The sequence below is a fragment of the Periplaneta americana genome, chromosome 8, assembly GCF_040183065.1.
Source record: "Periplaneta americana isolate PAMFEO1 chromosome 8, P.americana_PAMFEO1_priV1, whole genome shotgun sequence".
NCBI classification, from domain to species: domain Eukaryota; kingdom Metazoa; phylum Arthropoda; class Insecta; order Blattodea; family Blattidae; genus Periplaneta; species Periplaneta americana.
The window spans coordinates 9242094-9266397 of record NC_091124.1 but is presented as its reverse complement, the minus strand read 5'-3'; the positions used below and the strand labels follow the sequence as shown (position 1 = coordinate 9266397).

General features: G+C 36.7%; 2 protein-coding genes across 13 annotated transcripts in view; both read left to right on the top strand.

The window, feature by feature from the left end:
* Positions 1-8121, top strand: part of Mef2 (myocyte enhancer factor 2) — a 409979-nt gene extending 401858 nt beyond the window's left edge. For all 12 annotated transcript variants that reach the window (XM_069832390.1, XM_069832385.1, XM_069832381.1 and 9 more), the window contains 2 exons: positions 1972-2183; positions 4960-8121. In XM_069832390.1, coding sequence (XP_069688491.1) covers positions 1972-2183; positions 4960-5078 — 331 coding nt within the window. In that variant the 3' untranslated portion in view covers positions 5079-8121. The remainder of the gene's footprint in view (positions 1-1971; positions 2184-4959) is intronic.
* A 9693-nt stretch (positions 8122-17814) lies between these two features.
* Positions 17815-21784, top strand: Ufsp1 (UFM1 specific peptidase 1). Its single transcript, XM_069832378.1, has 5 exons — positions 17815-18131; positions 18573-18737; positions 20053-20223; positions 21083-21292; positions 21379-21784. Exons 2-5 carry the CDS (start codon positions 18606-18608, stop codon positions 21520-21522), a joined length of 657 nt encoding a protein of 218 aa, XP_069688479.1. The 5' UTR covers positions 17815-18131; positions 18573-18605; the 3' UTR covers positions 21523-21784.
* The last annotated feature ends 2520 nt before the right edge of the window (positions 21785-24304 follow it).

The following is a 24304-nucleotide window of genomic DNA, read 5'->3' as shown; positions in this document are numbered from 1 at the left end:
CTATTCTGATTTTATTTGTGTGTTGATCACCTCATACATTTTATGTTTCTGTTCTCCTTAGATCAGTAGCGTGTGGTGATAAATAATCCTGGTGGTGCACAAATAGCCTATTTATTATGATTATCATATTATTATTATTATCATTATTATTGTTATTATTATTATTATTATTATTATTATCATTATTTGTACTAACTACTCCATAACTATTAACATAATATATTATATAGGTATAGATTTACATAATTTCGTTAGTCAAGAAATTGCAGTTAATTATTTTCCTATGTAGGTCCATTAATAGCAAAGTAAAATGTTCAATTTATATTGCAGCACACCGTAAATAATATTGTTTTAGCTATATTGCGTTTTATAACAAAGTTCACACGTTCACAAACATTCGATACATCTGTCGTCTCATCAGCTAAAAAGTCAACAGCTTTCTTTATTTCTTTGAAATCTCATCATGGCATACATCAAAATGGCTTGAAGGACTTCGTTCTGTATAGTGTTTGATGTGCCCTTAAACACTGTTGCTCTTTTCAAATGTTCCTTAAGAGTGCGTCTAATTCACAACTAAAATTGATGAGGCCAAGAAAAATACTAGCGTTTAAAGATGAGTCTCCGTCATCGTGACCTCTTAAAGCCAACAAAACCGCACGCACAAATCTGTTCTTGATAACTTTATCATTGTGAAGTTCAACAATCCAATATTAAATCCAATTGTTTATGTTTGTTTGAACCAATACTGCTACTTTAACATTATTGTTGATGTGTGCAGCTAAAGAATCGTGTTTTTTAATTCTTTCATTCATGTGATTCAAATCAATCATACCTGCAGAACGATAATCAAAATTATTTAGTTACTACGCAAAGTCCTAAATTCAAACAGAAAAATAAATAAAATTCATAAAACGTACTTGTTTTTGTCAATAAATTATCGCCGTCGAACAATTGGCAAGCAAAACAAAATACATCGTCTTTTATATTGTAGCCGCATATTGCTTTTTCGTAAGTCCGAATGTTCAATTTTCTTTTCTCTTCTCTATTACTATGCTTCGCCACTTGTAATTTTAATTCATGTGTAGGTGTACCCATCTTCTTTATTTTGATCTTTTCGTGTAAAGTCTTGCAGAAAATTACATATTTAAAAGATTTTGGTCACTATTCATTGCAATATGTATGATAGAACGGGCCAACAGCTACTGCAGACAGCTTTAGAACACATCTGAAAGTGCTCCTAACCCCTCTTATGCACATTGTATTGCCTCCCTACCATGCTCCAAAGCCTGCCAGTGAAACAGCACTACTGCGCATGCTCGAATGGAACAGTGTACCGCAAGTGTCGAGCGGTAAACATAAGTCCCAGGCGTCAACAAGACCAGTACACGTGCAGTGTTATTTTTACATAGTATTTGTTGCTCACATAGTCTACCGTAGCTGATTGACATACATTTAAAAACATGTGTTATTTGAAGAGGTGGTGCATTGCTCCTGTGCTCCTTAAGAGAAATCGCCACTGCCTTAGATTGCATTATGTGAATACTGCACACATGTTGGGTAAAGATTGAGATATTGCAAAACCTTATCTACATATTTTATATTGGAAATGGGAACCAATCCGGCATTTATCATTTAAATAACTGGATTCCTAGTTATTTTTTGATCGAGAAAACCATTAAAAATCTCAGTCATAATGGCCCACTCCAGGATTTGGACCTAGGATCTCTCGAATGCAAGTCCAGTGTTTACCATCTCTCAGTACCCTGTATATTATTAAAATTAAATGAACTTCTGTTGAGAATGAAACCATATTGGGTATCATTTGAAATGTGTAACTATTATCCTCTTATAAATGAAATACTGATATGCTAACCAGTATAATCTCTGTGAAAAATAAGCAGGCCAACGAGTATTATTACTCATGTGGATTATGATGGTGATATCTGTCATTAATTTGACCTTGTTTTGCAGCGGTCTGCCTCACTTAGCTGTATCCAGCAGCACACCACCTCCCTCCACGTCTCCACTGCCTGTGAAGATTAAGAGTGAACCCATCTCGCCGCCACGCGATGGGAGTAGCCACTCTCATACACTGGGTCATGCACTCGGCCACATGCAGGGCCACGGTCATGGACACACGTTGCCGCGGCCCAGTTCCACAGGCCACCTCACACCTACGCCAGGTGTGTATTCATATGGAAATTACGCTAGTCTTTCGTCACCACACTCTGCGTAGTTAAAAAGCGAGAGAGGTGAAGGGGAAGCTGGCTAAAATCGGAGCAAACATTCAACGAAACAGGGAAACAAGCAGTGGCGGTTTCTGCCCTGGTTCCAGGTTTCCACAACCACCACCACTATGGTTTTTTTTTTACTTGGTTATTTAACGACACTGTAGCAACTACTAGGTTATTTAATGGAATTGGTGATAGCAAGATGGTATTTGGCGAGATGAGGCCGAGGATTCGCCATAGATTACCTGGCATTCGCCTTAGTTAGGGAAAACCTCGGAAAAAACCCAACCAGGTAATCAGCCCAAGCGGGAATTGAACCCATGCCCGAACACAATTCCGGATCTGCAAGCAAGTGCATCAGCCGACAGTTACGCCAATAGCCCTTGTTGTTTTTGTTGTTTAGTCAACTGTCCGAAAACAGGTTGGAACCTCATAAATAATACCAATAAGGTATCACTTATGAGACATCTAAGTCAGGAGAGAATGGGATAGGATGGCCAGTTCCTTTCCCCCTCCATTACATACATTGCCGACTAGTTACATATTTCATGAATCAGACTTCAGATGTTCTTCCTCTGACATATCGTCAAGTGAGATGTACTGCCATATCAGAGGTAACCACCCCACCTGTATTATACTTTTAATTGAATCAAGTTAGAATTTAAGAACAGTTATATTACCGGTTGTTCTGTATAGTTGTGAAACTTGGATTCTCACTTTGAGAGAGAAACAGAGGCTAAGGGTGTTTGGGAATAAGGTGCTTAGGAAAATATTTGGGGCTAAGATGATGAAGTTACAGGAGAATGGAGAAAGGTACATAATGCAGAACTGCACGCATTGTATTCTTCACCTGACATAATTAGGAACATTAAATCCAGACGTTTGAGATGGGCAGGGCGTGTAGCACGTATTGGCGAATCCAGAAATGCAGTTGGGAGGCTGAAGGGAAAAAGACATTTGCGAAGACCGAGACGTAAATGGGAGAATAATATTAAAATGGATTTGAGGGAGGTTTAATATGATTGTAGAGACTGGATTGATCTTGCTCAAGATAGGGATCAATGGCGGGCTTATGTGAGGGCGGCAATGAACCTCTAAAAGCCATTTGTAAGTAAATAATTGAATCAAGATTGAATTGTTACTTCTCTCAGTAGCATTTCAGTTAATTAGTTCTGAATAGTGATTCAGCTTTAGTTTCCATTCAGTCCAGCGAGGTGTGGCAATTGTGGCTTGTTTTGGGAGTTGATGTAGCCTGACAGGTGGAACTAGGCTTCATCTGTAAACCACGTTACAGGCAGAAGGTCTGGGCTTAAATTAAGAAGAGCCTGAAACCATTGGTAATAATGCACTTGCTTTTGCAAGTTTGGTTCATTCAATTCCTGCACTACATGCACTCTGTCTGCAAGTAAACACGATTTCTTTTCTGCTCTCTAACATGTACCAAATGAGTAGCCTATCTCCTGGCTTAATCGGCTCAACAATTTCTTTGTTGAATTCAGTATATGTTCTCGAATATTGTCCTTGCAAGCTTGAGACATTGCAGGTCTCGCTAAGAAGCGAGCCAGTTGTCTCCAGTTTTCTCAGTATCGACAAAATTATTGGCTTGGTTGAAACATTGCACACACCGAATTCTGTTCGAAATGCTCGTTATGTTTTAACCAGGGAATTTGTCATTCAGTATGTTTTCAGCACAAAAACACACTGTCAAAGTGAGTACTGCATGTTTGTGATATTACGGCTAATTAATCACTACATATATTCTGCAATAATAGCCAATATCAGTATCAACAATGGACGACAGTCGTGCCAGGAGTACTAATATAAATTCTCCCAGAACCACAGATATCATAATATTTAATTTCAAGTTTATACTAACTCCCAAAGGCAAAATATAGCTCATTAAAAGGTAAATGTTTATATGGATCACACTGTATAATTCGCAGGTGCTCGTGTAAAAGGACTTAAGTATGAATTGGCTAAAATGGGATAAGTACAGATTTGAACTCTCCACAATTACTTATTTCTTGTGTTAAAGAGGTTAAGTCATTCTTCCATCAATGATGCAGCTACAGTGCTCTGTATTTTGTAACAAAGAGATTATGTTCAGTACGAAAGGAGAGAAATTTACACATCTTACAATTTAACTTAATCCCCTTTACACGATCAGCCGCGAATTTTCCTTTATAAACCTTTATTGTAAATAAAATTGCTATTATTTTCAATTCTCCTTATTTTATCTTTTTTTTTGGTCAACTGCCAAAATTGATGATGATGATGATGATTATTATTATTATTATTATTATTATTATTATTATTATTATTATTATTATTATTATTATTAAAACTTAAGATCAATAATCAGCAAGCAATAAAATACGTCTTTTGAATGCAATTACTGTAAAAATAAAATATCTGACATTAAAAATTAATTGACTTTAATTGATGTTGATGTTCTAGTACCTGTGAAGTCAGATTTCAAGAAAAGTAATAAAAAAGACGAAATATAGTACGTGTATTACCTTGTGTGTGTTTTTTATTTTTTCAGTCATCTTTTATTTTGGGACCTCTCACTCATTTTGAATTTGTTATATGTGGTGGTAAAAATTTGACATAATGTTTTTCTCTTCCTTCTATGTGTATTTCCCCATTCCTTTCACATTCACTGTTTCTGATTCCTCTTTTGTCGATAAGTTTATAAAATGTTTAAACCAACGTTGATATTTTGCAGGAAGTGTAACCCCAACGAACTTGTCGTCGCCGGGTGATCCTCGGCACAGCAACAGTAGCGACTACGACAGTGGGCCAATGCAGAAACGGACCCGGATGAATGAGGGCTGGGCCACATAGTGAAGCAGCCTGTCACATGGGAGCGCCTCGCCTGAATCCTGGATCTCCTCATGTGAGCCGTGATGATGAAACACTGTAACAGTGGACAAGAAGATATGTGCCATCCAGTGTACCATTGTGGCCACCACGTTTTGTTAGTCAGGCATGTGACGGACAGACTTTGTGATCACTGATAACACTTCTAGTGCCTGTAACAATAGCGGTCGGCCGGCGTCATTTGGGTTTTGCTCAAGAAGAAACCAGTTCGGTGCAGTCATGTCATAAAGTGATAGTAGTAATAAACGCATCCACCACATAGCTTTTGCACAGGAAATTTTAAATCAGTCTTCAGAAAAAAAGAAAAAAAAAAATGGATCAAAACAGCAAAACAACATGCTTGATGACAAGCCATGTTTCAAGATGGATGACCTTCAGTGTACTTAAAACTCTCTCGTTCGGAATACGATCACTGTCCATTGCATGTGAAGGTTTTGGCGAGTGCACACGCTCGGTGGAAATGTTTCCCTCACAGCTGCCTCATTCCTACACAGAAGAAAGTGAAGCAGTCCATGTGATCAAGTCCAAATTGTTTTGTAGATAGTTTTATCAAATGAATATACTATAAGTATATATAAATATATATATATCATTGACTTTAGGACGAACTGTGTAAAGAAACGTTTTTGTACTTGATTTTTGTTGTGTGCAGTGCTGCGTGACTACTATGTAGCCCCCAGATGAGCATCTATTTTACTAAGAGAGCGTGCGAACATTCCCCCCGTAGCCGTGCTTTGTTTCTTTTATCCACAGCCAGATGGAGTACTTAGCACATAAGCATGAGCGTTGCTGTGTAAAGTCAGGTTTCCTTACGTGTCATACCAGAACTGGTAAATCACAATGCCATGATTTTTTAACCGAGTACATGAAAAAAAGAGATGAGAAAAAAAGAAAGATATCGCGTTATTATGTACAGTATGATTATTATATATATTTTCTGAGACAATATTAATTTCAATAACTGCAGTATGGTTTTTAAATGTAATGTATGTATTTTAAGTTTTGTGTTGCCATGCTAAATTTGGTGCTTAATGATTGTAGGCAGGTCGAGACTTGCAGTACTGGTAGACACTTCCTCTCTGCTTCAACACATCACACACACTGCACGAGACTAATACGTAGTCACCAAAGTTGTTGGCATCCAGCATTGGATGGAATGCACTATTCTTTTACATATATATATAAAAGTATATATATACATATATTCTTTAATGAAATGAATCCTGGTTGGTTCTTCCAAGTTGCAGACATATTTTGGCCTTCTCGGCCATGAGGTGTGGACCGAATCAAGTTGTTGTTGCTGTTGTTGTTATATCGTGGTACTAGAGTTACACAACCCACAAGTGTTTTGATCGGCAGGAATGATTTTTAGACTTAAGAGACCACCACTGGTAGAGTAGTTAGTTTGGAACCTGTCACTAGCCGTTGTAGGAAGCTCCAGGAAAGGATGTTGTTTATTCTTTTTATTATTATTTTGATTTTTTTTTAACAACAAATTTTCCTCGTCTGAATTTCTTTCATGTTACACCTCCCACCAGATGACAGTGTACATGCTTGTGCCAGTGTCTGAAGGTCTCACCCCCCGATGATAAATATTTTTGTCCAAATAAGAAGTTAATATTTTTCGTAAATGAGAATTTGTATATTGTACTCGTTTAGTAAGACGGTGGATCAAATTGGAAGATTGTAACTCTGTACTCTCGTATACCCAAATTGTAGCATTTATTTTTTTGATACATTGTATCCAAGATAAATTGGGAGAAACAGTCAGGTTTCCAACACCTAGTTAACCTACCACAGTGTTCACTATTAGCCTTCTGAAGAGATTTGGTGGTAGAGCAACTACTTCACTGTATTTTAACTACTGACGCACTTCTCACATGTGCCAGTAGGTGCAAGACATGTCCTTCATATCTCCACTTAGGATGCCTTACTCCGAGTGCCTCAAATGTGTGCTTGTCCACTCTGGGTTCTGACCGATACATCATATGTCAATTTTGCACAACTCCTTGTCTTTGGGGCTGCAAACGTTGGCGGAATTTCTCTGCTCAGGAACTGTGTACTTGTTCTATTATGGAACTTGGAAATACATTAGATAAAAATGGTTTGGAAAGCTGTTTGTTTTGTCATGCAGTTGGTGGAGCTCTACCAGTGGAGGTTTGTTTATTGTAGGATCGTTTACCTCTGATTAATGTATTTTATAAAATTGGATATAATCTATTGAAATTTTGTAAACACCACACATATTTTAACGATATTTACTATTATTATATCGAGATGTTATATTTTAATATGAGATTGCAGCCCCAATGGTCTTGTTGACCCTTCTTTGACACTCTGTGCCTTCACTTTCCTTGTTCCACTCACTAACTTTACACGGCGAAAAGCAATCAAAATTTTAACAGATTTTCTATGAAGCACAAGTACTAAACTTTAGTGAGAACGTCTTATTAGTTGAGTCCAAAGTGAGATATTGTATTTATATAGAATGTGTCCAGGGGTGCACAATTTGTATAGCCAATGTGACGATAGAAGAGCTCTATTTTGCTGTCTGTAACAAAACCACCGTGCTTGTATAGAAGTGTCGTTGCTTTTGTCTTCCATCGGATGGAGCTGCAGTATCTGTTAATACCAGTAGACTTGCAGGCATGTCTTTTTTTTTAATTAAAATACTCATGTTGATAAACCATGTACTTAGCTTTCATTTAAATCCAGAGTTATTCTAAAGATTGTTGTAATTATTATGGTTTTTTTTTACCTGCTAAAGTGCAATATTATGTTATAAAATTTAATATAATGTAGTCTAAATTGTTTCACAAGAATTGCTTGTAGTCATAAAAACGAATGTTCTGTTTGAACTGGATCAAACAAAAAAATTCCCCCTACTGGTCATCGTCCTCCCTAGAGACCATGTATGGCAGCCATGTTGGTGTGGGGTGTTGTTTCTCATGTACTCGACAGATGTCTGCCGTACGTGATACAAATAAAGATTTGGATGTCAAGTGTGTATTGTTACAGCTCATTTAACATGTGGAATGTTTATTGATCTCCTTCCCATCTCTCTCCCTGTCTAAGCTTCACTCCAGCATTAGAAGAAGAGTCGTACTGTGCAAAAATGTGAATTTACGTGACTCAGGAAAAATACATTCCCAGAAAGAAAAGAACCTAATAGTTAAACATAAAACAACTCTGTATACGATCAAAAAATAAATATGGCTGAAATATTACAGTAAATGCATGTATTAATTTGAGCACCTATTGATAAATATCCTGATGAGAAACTTTTTATTTTAATATACAAATCAGAAATGAGACAAACTGTCACTTGCTATGATATGATATGATATGATACATATTTCTTCACAGCACTTCTTTACATGTAATGGTGAACCTCACATTCCTGTATCCGGTGCCACCATTAACATATTATTACAATAACACATTATTTGCAGTACACGTCTACACCAATACTCCCTATTACGCTATGTACCTTTTTTGTTACTTGGTCAATCTCCCCTTCAGTATTTCTCCTATATTTCATTTGCTATTCTCTATTTGTTCATTAATCCTAATATATCTAATATTATATACTTCTTTCACACCCCCCTTTTCCTCTAACTACTATTCACTAAAATCTCAAATTCAATTTTTCTCTATAAATTATTATATTGAATTATTTGTCCTATTTGTTCTTTGACCTTTTATTCATTTACTGTTCCAACGTTCAAATGTTAGTACTAATTTTATGCTGTCACTTGTTCACTTCTCTTAACCCTTTCTCACTATTTTCACTCATTCCTATTTGCGCACACTTCCACTTTCTCACTATTCTGCTTACACCTAATCCATTGTCACTATTCTCACTTCCTATAAATACTTATATTTTATTCCACACATCTGCTTATACACTTTCTCTCTCCCCTATACTTCTCGATCTTTTCCATTTTCACTTTACTTGCACTTTTTGATCACATCCCCAATTTTTTTTTACACATATCAAATATCTCTGCTAAATCCTCAACTGTCGCAAGTTCTGACCTTTCATTACTGTTTGTCTCTGCCTTATTTCTGTCTTTGTCTTTCTTTCTATTTATTTCTTCTTCTTTTCCTCTTATTTCCCCCCCCCCCCACGCTTGCATTTTCACATACTAGATTTCCATTTACACTTGCACCCTTATTCTTTACACTGTTTCCTTCCCTATCACTTCCTGACTCTTGGTTTCTCTTTTTATCACCCCTCGCCTTTTTTCTAGCGCCCGTGTTGTTTGTTCCGTTATTGTCAGCATTCCTTCTGCAGTGCGCTAACCTTACTGCCATCATATGGAGATTAAGAATCCGCTTATGCTGCACGATCATGTTACTGTTTTCTTGCCATGGTATGTGGTGCCTTGTACTTCTTCAAAAGGAAAAGAACTGATCCTGTAAAATGAATCTTATTTTGTGTCAAATACTGTTTCAATTTACCATGGCAAACATCCCATAAAATGGAAAGGAAGAGAGACTGTGATGAATAATCAACCAAAGTTGAACTTGGTTATAGCGACCATGGTTAGTGTGATACCTCGGCTACAGTGACAGTCATTAAGTAGTACGGTTTTTATCTGTATTAAACAAATGTGAGTTATTATTTTTATAATGACAAATTTAAAAAGCAACTCATTTATAGCGACATTTAGCAACACTGAAAATTCTTTAAAAATTCATGTTCTACACATATTAAACAGAGTTTACATACTGTTCAATGGAACAAGGAGCAAAGAAAAGAAAAGTTTTAAGTGTGGAAAATATAATGAATGTTTAAAATTGAGACTGCTGAAAAGGAAACTGATGTGTGCTGTGAATTTGGTTTGGTTAAGGAAGAATTGAGAATGATTTACAGATGCAGTCAACTCTTTTGCAAAGGGGAAGCAGAAAAAAATACACATTCTTAAACCCACGTTCTTCTGAGTACTGTATATATCTTAATTACTTTACAATACAGGATTTTATTCTATATTTCACTATTTTCTACTACCATCGAGTACAGTATTTTTATTTTTTAAGATAAATAAATAAAAACAAGAGTGTAAAGTGTTTTAAAAAGTTAAAGCACCTATATAAAATTACAAAATCAATTTTAGTAGTGTACAAAATACGTAATACTATGAATGTATTTCGTCATTTAATCTTTTTATTGTATTTAATTATTTTTATAGTAACGCTCATTTATTGCGACATTTCTTTAGTTCCTTTGTTCAACTGAACTTATGATACTTAAAATAATTATTTTTGTGTAACTTATGAATATTATATGTGTATAAACTTACGTGTGTTCCTTGTGGAAGTGGGTTTGTCATCTCAACTCTGCATTTAATTGCAGTTGGTGACCAACATTTGAGTATTGTACCTCAAGATGGTTTTGTGCCTCGAGAAACTTTTTTCACATTGTTAGACTAGTCTTGCTGACGGAGATTGCCAACAGTGCCTGAATTTCACACTTAGAATATTCGTAATATAAAAAAATCAATAATAATAATTATTATTTATTCATTTATACTGGCAGAGTTAAGGCCGTAGGGCCTTCTCTTACACTGTACCAGGTCACGAAGTATACAAGCAGTGAAAATGTAACAAAAAGTTCAAGAACAGAATACTAACAAATTACAAAAAAAATAATAGCATAACAAAATCGACACTAAACAAATTGAAAATAATACCATAATAAAAAAAAAAAAAAAGAAAGTAAAATACAGTTCTAAAGATTGGAATATAATAAAAGTAACTCAATTAGCACAAATAGTTATTAGGGAAAACGTAAGGAAGAATACAACGAATGGAATGTAATAAAATAATAAAAAAGAAGAAAAAAATACGAAAATTAAATAAAATCCACAATAAAAAGGGTATGATAATAAATTCATCTGGTGATCAAGAGAACAAAAAAGGGGAAAGGAAGGAAAAGAAATATGTATTTTTTTTTACAAAACTATCGCAGAAAAAAGGACCTGTAATTGAAAGGAATTTGAATTGAAAAAGTGCAATTTTAATTTATTTTTGAAACTAGATAATGTCCGACAGTCTCTGACATGTTGTGGTAGAGAGTTCCAGAAATGAGCTGCAGAGACGGTGAAAGATGAAGAGTAGTAGGATGTTGTGTGTTTAGGAATGAAGAGTATGATATGGTGTTGTGAGCGAGTATCTATTTCGTGATATGAGGACAAGAGTTGAAAACGAGAAGCTAAGTAGCTAGGGTTAGAGTTCTGAAGAATATTGAAGAGTAACGTGAGAGAGTGAATAGTTCTTTGCTCTTTGAGACGGACCCAGAACAACATATTTATTGAAGGTGTGATATAGTCAGATCCATGTTAAGACAATAATGAAAACACAATCCATGTTAAAACGTCAATTGGATTGTGTATATTGCCACACATACATACACAGTAATGTCATATTGTTTACACTGTAACACTGAAGAAATGGTTATTACTTTTGGCTCAGTATTTCTTTCAGTGATTTTAGTTCGAATTTAGTCATAGGAAAGGTTAGTTGTAGAGTTGATTTGTTTGATTCTTTTAATGGGCAAGGAATTATTGTAAGTTTGTGATGGGGATAAGCAGTAAACGAAATGAAACAGACTGTGGAAATGCGAATATGTTGGAACAGACAATTAACAGTGTGAAAGGGTAAGAATTTTCAGAAAGGTTGTTTTAGCAGGATTAAACAAAAAAACTAAAGTAGAGCTGTTTTCACAGTTTCACATATTGCTGTTTTCGAGTAACTTATATGCAGTTGAAGCAGAAAACTATAGTATAATAAATTTTATTGCAAAACATTTGTCAACTGAGCAAGTACTACAAGACATGGGAGTTCGTTATACAGGTAATATGGTAGTTTGGAATTCACGATGATTAACAGCACTTCATTAACTGTCTTAAGGCACCGCAAATAAAATGGTCTATGCACGCATATATTAATTGAGGTGCATCTAAATTAATTTTTACACAGGAGGAGAGCGGTATGATGAAGCATTTATCTTTCAGAAGACTTCGAATTTCTCACATCTGTTAGTATGCAGGAATTTTTATTAAAGTTATTTATTTACTTTGAGGAAAAGTAATTAAACTTCTCCTAATGAAAAACAAAGGTGAGTCTCTACTTCAACCTTACACATATGGTGTTCGAATGTTGGTTTCGTAAACATGAGGATTCACATGTTCCATCTCCGTGTTTGTGGATTACATGGATGTAATATGAAATAAATACCTCGTAACATGCTGTATAGACGTTAATATAGGCCTATAGAAGATATGATTCGTTTATAAGAAATGCGAAAATTTAAATAATAATACCATGTTTAATGAATTTGGGTAATTGTTAGTCACGAGGACAGATTTGGGTCCCATTTCTAGATTCACAGCACATAAATGAATCCTGTCCCTAATAGAGGGTTGCAGACAAAACTTTTGGTCATTTCCCAGTTGAATTTTGATTAAAAATGTCAAATAAAATTCGAAGTACTACCCAGGGTGCGAATTAACAGGGGGGATGGGGGGGATTTCCCCCCTGTTGGAAAGTTACCCCTCTCGTAAATTCATATTAACATCCCTGCCAGGGATAACTTCTATTCCCCTCTCACAAAATATAATTGTTTTAATACGACTATACTTTATAAAGTATAAAATAAGCAAAGAAAATAATATTGATATATTATAATCACTGGCAAGCTGAAAATCTTATCTTAAGCCTGCTCATGGATATAATTATTATTATTATTATGATCAAGATGCAAGACAAGCAACTCAATGCAGCAAAGTGTTGAGCCGTATTGAATGGTGATAATAATAATTTTATATGTGGTATTCTCTATCTAGGATTCTACCCCCCCCCCCTCATCAGAAATCTTAATTCGCACCCTGGTACTACCACAATCTAGTCACGAAGCTTGAGGAGATTTTTTGCATTTCTCGCGATAAAATGTGCCAAGCAGTTAGCAACTGAGAGTACTAGGAACAATAGACTGTGAGGTAGTAGCGATCTTAGTGGCTAGAAATTCAACTGCCATTGGATGCATATTTCCTACGTATTGAGCTTCGTACCCACTAAAATGTCTTCTGGACTCCGTCTAGATGGAACCAAAATTGGTCAACAACAGCCTAAATTCGTGTTTGAAATATGATCATGATGAAGAAGTCTCCCCTCAGTGTTACGTTATTTATTTAATGTATTTATATTATAATCTAAAAAAAAAAAAAAGACCAGAGAGCAGGGCAGGCCACTCAGACTAACTTCCCTGACAAGAAGATGACAGCGAAGTTTTAAACCCCACAAGAGAATGTTTCGGTGATAGTAGCAGAAAGGGGCAGAATAGTTGGTCTCCTGGAGCAGGCTTGTCATAGCGTGACATTTCGGCTCGTACAGGGCATGCTGCCACGACAGTGGTGCGTGTGTGGAACCAGTGGATAGAAGAGGGTCGTACGCAGAGACGAGCGGGTACTAGACCACAACATGGGATGACTGTCATCTTGTCTGCATGGCCGTGACGGACCGTACAGCTTTAGCCACAGTGTTGAGTCGACATTGGAGTACTGCAACAGGTGTGGACCTGTCTGCGTCAACAGTTCGTCGCCGTCTTTTGAGGGCTGGACTAATGCCTCGTATGCCGTTGCGTCGGCTTCCATTGTCCAGAATCCACAACCCCTCAGACTGCAATGAGCACGTGAATGCCTCACTGGTGTGCTGAGTGGCAAATATAGTCTTTTGGGACAAGTCCCGTTTCAACTTGTCCTACAATGATGACCACATACATGTTAACTACTATGGTGAACGCAATCTAGAGCCTGCATTGTTGAGTGGCATAGTGGACAAACGCCTGTGTGATAGTTTGGGGCACCATTGGATACAATATGCTATCTCGCCTCCTACATATTCAGGGCAATCTGAACAGCAACTGATACATTAGGGAGATTTTAGAGCCCGAGGTACTGCCCCTCCTTCAGGCAACTCCACATGCCATATTTCAGTAGGGCAATGTCCGACCACATGTGGCGAGGATTGTGCAAGCCTTCTTCAAAGAACGACGGGTATCACTGCTTCCCTGGCCTTCATGTCGTCCCTCGAACATGTCTGGGATGTGGTTGTTCGTCATGGTCCTTCAGCACCCACTCTTGACGCTTTGTGGACTCATATACAAACTGCGTGGAGGGAGATTCCCCAGGAACATATCCAGGCTCTCTTTGATTTCATGCGACGACGCTTAGAGATTCTGATTGCAGCGCATGGAGACTTCACACCATACTGAAATCTCACGGTCACAGATCAGGTACAGTTCTGTATTTCTAATCATTTGTGTATTGTCATGTACCTAATCTGTGGTATCAATTCATTTCAGTCACATGTATCCTTCTTGGTGTTGCAATTTCCACAAACATTAGTGCATTTTTAAACTAGTATTGAGAAGCTAAGTAGTATATGAAATTTACTGTGCCTGTGACACCTCCCTGCTGGTATATTCAAGGTTCAGACATGTATCCAGGGAATTTCATTTAGGGGTGGCCAAAATAAAATAAAGGAATCTTCCAGTCCAAATAGTCACAATACCGATTCAGTCCTGTATTTAGCAGGGGCAATTTCTATGTTTGCTGCGCAAGCCCAATATTTTCGTAGAATGTGTATTTCTCAAAATGGGATTACGTACGTTAAAATTTATTTAGATTTTTGGAATATCGTATAGGCGTAATACCATCCCCAGGATGCACACCGCAAGTATTGCAACGCTTACTCGTTTCTTGGAGCTGCAGGAAAGACGTAGAAATAGCGAGAATATGATGCGAGCAAGTGCCTTCATCCTTAGTCCGTCCTAGGCGCACATGCTTCTGTTATGTGTTGTTTGAAGCTCTGGTCCGAGAGCTACACCAACGACTATTTAACGTTACACAGAGCAGTATTAACAGCGGGAATGTGCTGTGATTTGCGAGTGCAATGAACGGAATGCATATGTTAGCTGCTGCATGTATTATTAATTCTTAAACATTAATTTGAAGTATTGCAATGAGTTCGGAATTGTGTGTTATTGAAACCTTATTATTAAATCCATTTTCCCGAAGGACTATTCAAGAGAAGACAGACATTATAGAGAATATGTGTGCTCGTTCAGTGCAGCTCAATACAACAATGTGCATTGGTTGGCAGGGTCGAAAAAACTAAATAAACTGTTTTGTTGGCCATGTTTGTTATATTATATCGAACTTCTACATCTGATAAGCGAATATGATCCATGACTCATATGATTTCATAATTATAAAATAAATTATTTATGTGGGTCTGATTATTTTTATTAATTATGAATTATTTCATCCTCCCATCTTCCCTATGAATAAAAGAGCAAGCCTAACTTTCGTGACTATCATTCGCCCCTGGTATTTATGTAGTGATATGCTCACGTGCCCGAAAATATTTTGCGCCCCCCCTCCCCCCATCAACTAACTTATGCAAATCTTACAAGCAAACATTCTGATGGGGGCAGATAAAAATGTTATTTTTTCTTCTTTCACCATGGTAATAATGTCAAAAGAAGTGCTTATACAAATTTTGGCCACTCGACCGCAATTACGAGGGCCGTAAAAAAATAAGCTCGCCAGGGACTGTTAACAGAAAGAAAACACAGTTCATTGGAAAAATTGATTGGAACAGAGACAGCAATTGTTGAGTTATTTTTCAACATATTTCCCACCGGAATTGAGACATTTGTCATATCATGGGATCGACAGACGCTGGTTCCGAGCCCAGGCGACTGACTTCTACGACACAAGGGTACAAAAATCGATCCCATGCTGTGACAAAAATGTCTCAATTCCAGTGGGGGATATGTTGACAAATAGCACAACAATTATTGTATCTTTTTCAATAAATCTTTCCATGCAATTGTGTTTTTTCTATAAACGACCCCAAGGAAAATCACTTTCTGGACGGCCTTGTAATTGCGGTCGAGTGGCCAAAATTTGTATAAGCACTTCTTTTGACATTATTAACATGGTGAAAGAAAAAAAAATTAAATTTTTTATCTGCCCCCATCAGAACGTTTGCTTGTTAGATATTTGGCGTAGGTAAGGCGGCTAGGCGCTTGCTTGCCGATCCGAAGTTGCGCTCGGGTGCGGGTCCGATTCCCGCTTGGACTGATTACCTGGTTGGGTTTTTTCCGAGGTTTTCCCCAACTATAAGGCAAATGTCAGGTAACCTATGGCGAATCCTCGGCCTCATCTCGCCAAATATAATCTCGCTATCATCAATTCCATCGACGCTAAATAACTTTGTAGTTGATACAGCGTCGTTAAATAATCAAGTAAAATAAAAAATAAAATAGATATTTTTTTATTTACTCTGGTAGAGTTAAGGCCACTAGGCCTTCTCTTCCACACCACCAGAAATGCAATATAACTACAAGAAAAACATTAAGATACCGGTATTTAACAGTAAAAAAAAATAGGCATATAACAATATAACATATGCAAATCAAGATTTCAGGTATAACCCCCTGTAAAGTTGATTTGAATAATTCTGAGGGAAAAATTGTTCCGGAGCCGGGTATCGAACCCGTTAAACCAAAGGTCCCGGGTTCGATACCCGGCTCCGGAACAATTTTTCCCTCGAAATTATTCAATATAACATATGTTACTATTTAAAGTAGGCATCTGCGAAAGAGAAAAATATCGATTTTTTTTCTTTCCTCAAAATGTTTCAACGCTACGAATTTGCCGCTCTGAGCCTAGGTCCACGTGCCTAAGTGTAAGTACAGGCCTGCTGGTAGGCCTACTGGTATAAGTTTCTTAGCAGTACTTAAATACTGATTAGGCTACAAATGTTATTGCAAAGGAGAGAAGGATATTTCTTTTTAATTTCATGACAGTTTCGATGGTCATGGTGCATATCCAAACACCCTAGACACTCCCTTGGATACAGTACATTTCTGTCAAGGTTGACTTCATTTTTTGATGTGTAAGTTTAACGGTCAGCGCGTCTGATTGTGAAATGAGCTGGCCCGGGTTAAAATCCTGATTGGAACAAGTTATCTGGTTGGGGTTTTTCCAAGTTTTCTCTCAAGCAATTGAAACATGCTGGATAACTTTCAGCGTTGGACCTCGGACTCATTTCACCATCATTAATTCATATATCATCATCATCATCATCATCATCATCATCATCATCCATACCATAATCCGTGTTTAGTTCACGGTGCGGCGTGCTGTACTTGTACAAGAGCGCAATTGTTTGGCTACCCAGTCGTTCACAGAATAGAAATAAGCCTCAGGCTGCAATGTAAGCCTTTGGGTCCCTCCTCCGTATAAGAGGGAAAAAAAAGCTTGACGATACTGTTCCCAATATTGTGCATTATTCTGTTGCAAGAGGAATAATGGGCCTGATAATAACAATTTAGAGTTGGTCCAATGGAGCCCCAAATAATTTTATATCATAGTGTACCGTAACTGTTTTGCATGATATCGGAAGGAACTGCATTAATTTTATGTTTTAAGTTTCCAGTACCAGTCTTTTTTTTTTTTTTAGTTTCAACATGAAAATTTGCGTCTTAGTGATAATAACGACGCAAACATCAAATATTAATTATTTTCTTCTCCTATCTTCCTTCTGTATAGCCCTGATCGGCTTCTAGTAACAATGAGTGAAGAGAAACTGGTTATTTTTTCACTCAGAGGTTGGCCATGTGGCTGAGCCAGCTGAGCTACTAATCGAAATGGTCTCATCTATCTGGTCTCATGTTGATGTTTCGTTTGCGTGTCGCATTTATTTGAATCACTTTTTCAGTTGCTTCAAGTAATTCCTTACAAGCTTATCATTTATCAGTATATAAGACTCAAATTTTGTATTTGCGTATGTTAGGACCCTGATCAGGGGGTTAGGAAAAAATTCAGGAATTAAAAACTCCAAAAAAAGTTAAGGTGTCGCTTTTCGTACATTGTGATGTGTGAAAAATTGCCGCAACACAGAATTGTTATTTTAATGCACTACGAAAGAATTAACCCCGAGGTAAGATATAATACTTCATATAACATATATTTTAAAATATAAACAGTGAAAAATTTGTGCCTGATGATGGGGAGACTTAATTGCAATTAGCCTAATTAAATTGTTGTGCAGTAGTATCCTGACAGAAACATCATATTTGCTTAGAAGTTTTCGAGAAGTAGGTTACTTTGGTCACAGTCTACCGTAATTATCCAATTACTATTTCAATAATATGTGATTTAACAGAATTCTTCTTGCCTGGAGGTTTGTAAATATTTTGTATCCTCCCTAAAAATTGGGTATGGCGCTCAGGTCCCCTCTCCCTACCTCCTATGGACAGCTCTGCCTTGATCATGTAAAATAATTGGAGGAAGTAGGCTTAAATCAATATTAATGTCAAATTGACTTTGAGTCACTATCATAGCAATTTTTTATGTCAGCTAAAAATGTGTTTATTCGCAGGAGTTTCCATCTACGTGATATGCTTCAAGTATCATGGATTACAGAGAAAATTTACTACGAAATGTTCATGAAAATATTAAACCACCTACAGATATTGGCACTACAAGTCTAATCAAAGGATCTTATCAGTATTATCATTATGGATGTGATGGTTTCATTGATAAGGTAAGTTCAGAGGGTTGGTTTAATAATATTATTTTCTACTTCACATAGCTTCTTTCTAAAAAAGATCCAAGGTTCCTCAGGTCCAAACCTGGGTAAGGGTGAAGTAAAGCTGTTGGTCCTGAATCGCATATATAAATGGAACATAAGGGAACCCTGCCCCTAATAGAGAACGCCATACAAAATTTGTTGGCCATTATTTGCCCACGTTGAATATTGACATTGAATAATTTCTGCAGTTGAAAGTATTGTTAAATAAAATATAATACTACTGCCAGTAAGCCTACTGCTAAATAAGGAAAGATAGCCTTCTGAGATCTTTATTGTTTCTATGTATGTGTGCGTTTTTGGTGAAAGGATATTTTCTCTTTTCAAATTAAGACTACCATAATTCAAGTAGACCTAGGTTAGTCGTTCTTTAGGTAATTATTTACTTTATCTGATGGCGCATTTTCTCGACAAATATTTATCCAGATCTCCTTTATTTAACTTGGGGAATACGTACGAATTACTAAAATTCAGCGGAAAGCATTAATAAATAACTTTAACCTAGTCAGAGTTCTTGATATCTTGTCACTTAACTATCTCTTCATCTAATGTACTCTAACTTAATAACTGTTCTTGGTCTTTTGTCACTTAGCTATCCTGCCATCTAACCCACTCTAACCTTGTCACAGTCCTCGGTCTCCAGTCACTTTGCTATCCCCTCATCTAACCCACTCTAACCTTATAACATTACTCTGCTTCACATCACTTAATACGAGCAAATGCTCGTATCCGGGGTTTTCCCTCAACCCAATATGAGCAAATGCTGGGTAACTTTCGGTGCTGGACCCCAGACTCATTTCACCGGCATTATCACCTTCATATCATTCAGACGCTAAATAACCTAGATGTTGATACAGCGTCGTAAAATAACCCAATAAAATTTTAAAAAATTCACATCACTTAGCCTAGCCTACTTAACAGTTAACTCGAAATATTTCAAAATTACAGACCAACTCATTAATGAATCACAACATCTCTATACAAGGAGCATGAAAACAAACACATCAACCTCAGTTCCCCTGTCAATTATATCATACATTGTAGTTTACCTAAGAATAGATATCTTAAAGTCGTAATTACTAACTAGATAAAAGGAAAATTATTGCTTTCCGCTCAATTTTTGTAGTTTCTACGTATTTCCCAAGTCAACTCAAGGAGTTCTCAATAAATAATTACTGTTTTTTTAATATTGAAATGCATCTTTGTCATATTTAATATTCATAGGCTGAGGAAGGCAGCAACTGTAGCCTAATGTCTTCAATTCTGTCAGGGCTGGGGTTGTGGATATCGCACCCTGCAAACCATCTGTTCCTGGATAAAAGCTGACCTTCAGCATCTTGCACCTGTGCCAAGTATCCCCACCATTCAGCAAGTGCTGATTGACTTAGAGGACAAACCTTCAAGTTTCCTAGGATCTCGTGACTGGATTGGCAGCTTTGAGGTTTGTACTTATCTTCATGTTTTCTTGGTACTGGTAAGCACATTCTCTAGTAATCAAATTTCAATTATTATTTTACTACATAGGCCTAATTCTATCAACATTTTTCTATTACCACTACCTACTAGTTCTTCTGAAATAAAACCTATAAAAAGCTTGATTAGTATAATATATTTAAGAGGGATGAAGTTATAGGAGAATGGAGAAAGTTACACAATGCAGAGCTGCACGCATTGTATTCTTCACCTGACATAATTAGGAACATTAAATCCAGACGCTTGAGATGGGCAGGGCATGTAGCACGTATGGGCGAATCCAGAAATGCATATAGAGTGTTAGTTGGGAGGCCGGCGGGAAAAAGACCTTTGGGGAGGCCGAGACGTAGATGGGGAGATAATATTAAAATGGATTTGAGGGAGGTGGGATATGAAGGTAGAGACTGGATTAATCTTGCTCAGGATAGGGATCAATGGCGGGCTTATGTGAGGGCGGCAATGAACCTCTGGGTTCCTTAAAAGCCAGTAAGTAAGTTTATAAATTTGTTATTTTCAATTTCTAACATGTATAGTTTTGAGTGTATCTTGTTTTTGTGTCGGTGTAAGTTTTCATCTTCTTTCATATTGAAAATCTCACCAGTCTTGTCTATATCTATATATTCCATTACTTTATCTGTCTGTTGTTTGTCTGTCCATGTATTCTTCAGCTCATTGATCCAGTTCCATCTCTTTCTCCCTTTCTTTCTTTTCTTCTTTCTTTATACCCAAATCTGATTCTCATATTCATCTCTCAAATTTTCTGGCAATGTTATTTAATAATAATTAAAGTGTATTAATAATTTATGAAGATATGAATTTTCTTATAGGTTTGTTTGGTCGTCGATCATCTATACAATGTCCCATCAAAAATAATCCACGTAATGAAAGGATCAGAGTTACATCTACATGTATCATCTTTAGTGGAGCATTTCAACAAGTTTGGCAGCCCTCTCATGATGGGTGGTGACCAAGATTGTTCCTCAAAAGGTGTTGTTGGTGTGCATTCTAATGACAACAATACCTACCTTCTGATTGTGGTAAGAATTTGGCATATTTTTTCAGATTTAGCAATGAAAGTTGCCATTGCTGTGTAATAGAAATTTTGTTTGTTTGTTTGTTCTAGGATCCTCATTATTGTGGAAGAGCTAGAACATGTGTTGATTTGCAGCAGAAAGGCTGGGTAAAATGGCAGAATATTAATGAATTTATAGATAGTTCTTTCTATAATATATGTCTCCCACAACTAGAATATCATAATCAGAATTAATAGCAGTGCAGTGATGAAAAGTTCCAACACCAAACATTTCGCCAAATACAATTTGTTTGGTCCAGTTTGTGTAAGAAACCATCAGATGCTTGAGCTATGGTGGGTGCATGAATAAATATGTATGTTCCTTTATTACAGGTATAATATATTTTTTTAAAAGATTTTTCAGGCCCAAGGCAATCTAAGGTCTAAATGATTTTTCTTTGCCATTACATGTTATTTAAGAAGTAAAAGTTGTTAAAAATAAATTATTTGTTATTAACCTGTATTTTCTTACTTTGAAATGAACACAAAATTCGAAACATTACTAGTAGATTCCATTTCCTTTCCTTTTGTCTATGGTGTCTGGGACAAACACCACCTATAACAAAGTTTTATAACTAAATTTATCTAAAGTGCTGTTTGCTGCAGGGACAGAGGAACTCTCCCAAGTTTTTATGGTGGAAACACCAACACCATTATTTATTACATTCCCACGATTACTGCTAGATGTTAAATTGTTACGTTTTATGCTAGTGACCCTGTTACTCCATTAATTGTTGCTGACATTTCCATTCATTTGTTTAGTCAAAATGGCACATGTGGAGATTTATTGATCACCATAAAAACTTGGCGAGTTCTCCTCTTCTGCAGCAGATGACATTTGGATAAACTTGTTAGTTGCTGAGTTACAAAACTTTTTTATCAGCAGTGTTTGTCCCAGACACTTCATATTAAGTCATAATTATTATCTATTTCATGTATATACACTATACTTTTGTCTATTGACATGAATATCTGCAAGCCAGAAAAATTAAGAAAGAATGGTTCGTGAGAGAAATTTGACACAGTGTTATAGATACCGGGTAGATGCTATTATGTGGAAGTACAATATTTGCAAGTAATCGGAATCAGTGGCGGTTCCTCGGGGGAGGGAAGAGAGGAACGTCCTCCTCACATTTTTCTTCTTTTGAAAGTAAATACCAAATGAAATATATGCCTTGAAATTCGAGGAAGATTCGATAATTTTTAAGTTCAGAGCTATAAGAAAACCTCGGTTAATCGAGTTTTAAACCACTCGCACTCATGTGCTCCTAGAAAACTGTGAGAAGGATGCGAGATTGTTTGTGTGGAGGAAAGTCAATCAATTCCTCCTTTACTGCAGTTAACACACATAGACAACAGCGTGCTAGCGGCCAGAGAAAGAAGCAGAGTTTTAAAGCAAGTAAATGAACAGATAGGGAGGAGATCCTCCTCTAAATATCAGCGCATGGGCGGGAAATAGAAACCGACTGGTCGTGCAGCAAGCTCGCTATCGCTGCCATCTAACGATGCTGCATTCAACCAGACTATAACACGTCATCTAGGAGGAGACACAATAAAAACATATATATTATTTTAATGTACCGAAGTACATATATTTCCATGCAGATATTCTGCTCCATCATACGATGAAAGAGTAATGGAACGGAGAAAAATTCTCTCCGGCGCCGGGATTTGAACCCGGGTTTTCAGCTCTACGTGCTGATGCTTTATCCACTAAGCCACACCGGAGTTGTATCCGGTGTGGCTTAGTGGATAAAGCATCAGCACGTAGAGCTGAAAACCCGGGTTCAAATCCCGGCGCCGGAGAGAATTTTTCTCCGTTCCATTACTCTTTCATCGTACAATAAAAACAGTTTTAACGTAAAGCTATGGAAGACACCATATAAACTTTATTTTTAAATTATAAATCAAAATATATTCATTGCACTTTATATAAGCTATGTTCATGGTTTGAAACTTTCGAGGATATCTGAAAGTTGAAGTTGGATTTATATAAAACAAAGAGGAAGTAGTTCTAAGTTAGTAATGCAGATCTTTTTGTCTGAAATTCACTTCCATTCATTGTCTACTAGACAGGACAACAGCCAAGTTGTCAGTTTTGTACAAATATATTTGAAATTGAAGGTACAGCAAACTACATTATTTTTAACATAAAAAAATTAATCGGCCATCGGCAGCTTTGAACAATAATGGTAGTATGACTTTACAAGAACTGATATTCTTCAAAAGCATTTGATACTGATCTTGTAAAATGTACATGTGGCAACACAGACCACGTGGATGGGTGCAGTGTTCTCACTTTCCTAACAGATTATTTCTCATTCCCATTTCCGTAAAACGGTTCCAGTTATGTGTTAGTAGCTAGTCTCTTCCAACATGTGTGATGCTGTAGTGTGCATGAAAAATGCTTCGAGGTTGTGAATTTCCTTGTAATTGTTAATTTGTGCAATTATTCAACAATGAATGGAAGTGAAAACATATTATATTTTGGACAATTTAGGAAACTCAGTTTACAAAAACAGATTATTGCTATACAGAAGGGAAGACCAACCCTAACACTACCTGGTCTTACATGTATGCATATAGGCTAATTTGTAGCTTGTTTCTCTCAAGAAGGTGTCATTTTGCGCTGTTAACTTCTTTCCTCCTCTTAAGAAGTGCAGGAACCGCTACTGATTGGAATTCATCTTATGTGCAGAATCTAAAATGCCGTGTGAACAAATGTTTTTAAAATAATCTCTGTGTCTGACCTAGATGGAGAATTTTCTTTAGAATTTGTCAGAAAATAATGGAGCGTATATTTAACAACTGACAAAAAATTCATTTTTCTGTAACACTCTTAATCAGAAGATAGCGCGGGATCTCCACTAGGCTTTGGACAATGAAGAACAAAACTTTGAAACTAGTCAGCCAAGTAAATCCTAAATATTAACACAGTAAAGAAGTTGCAAATTTAATCAGTGACAAAAATTCTTTA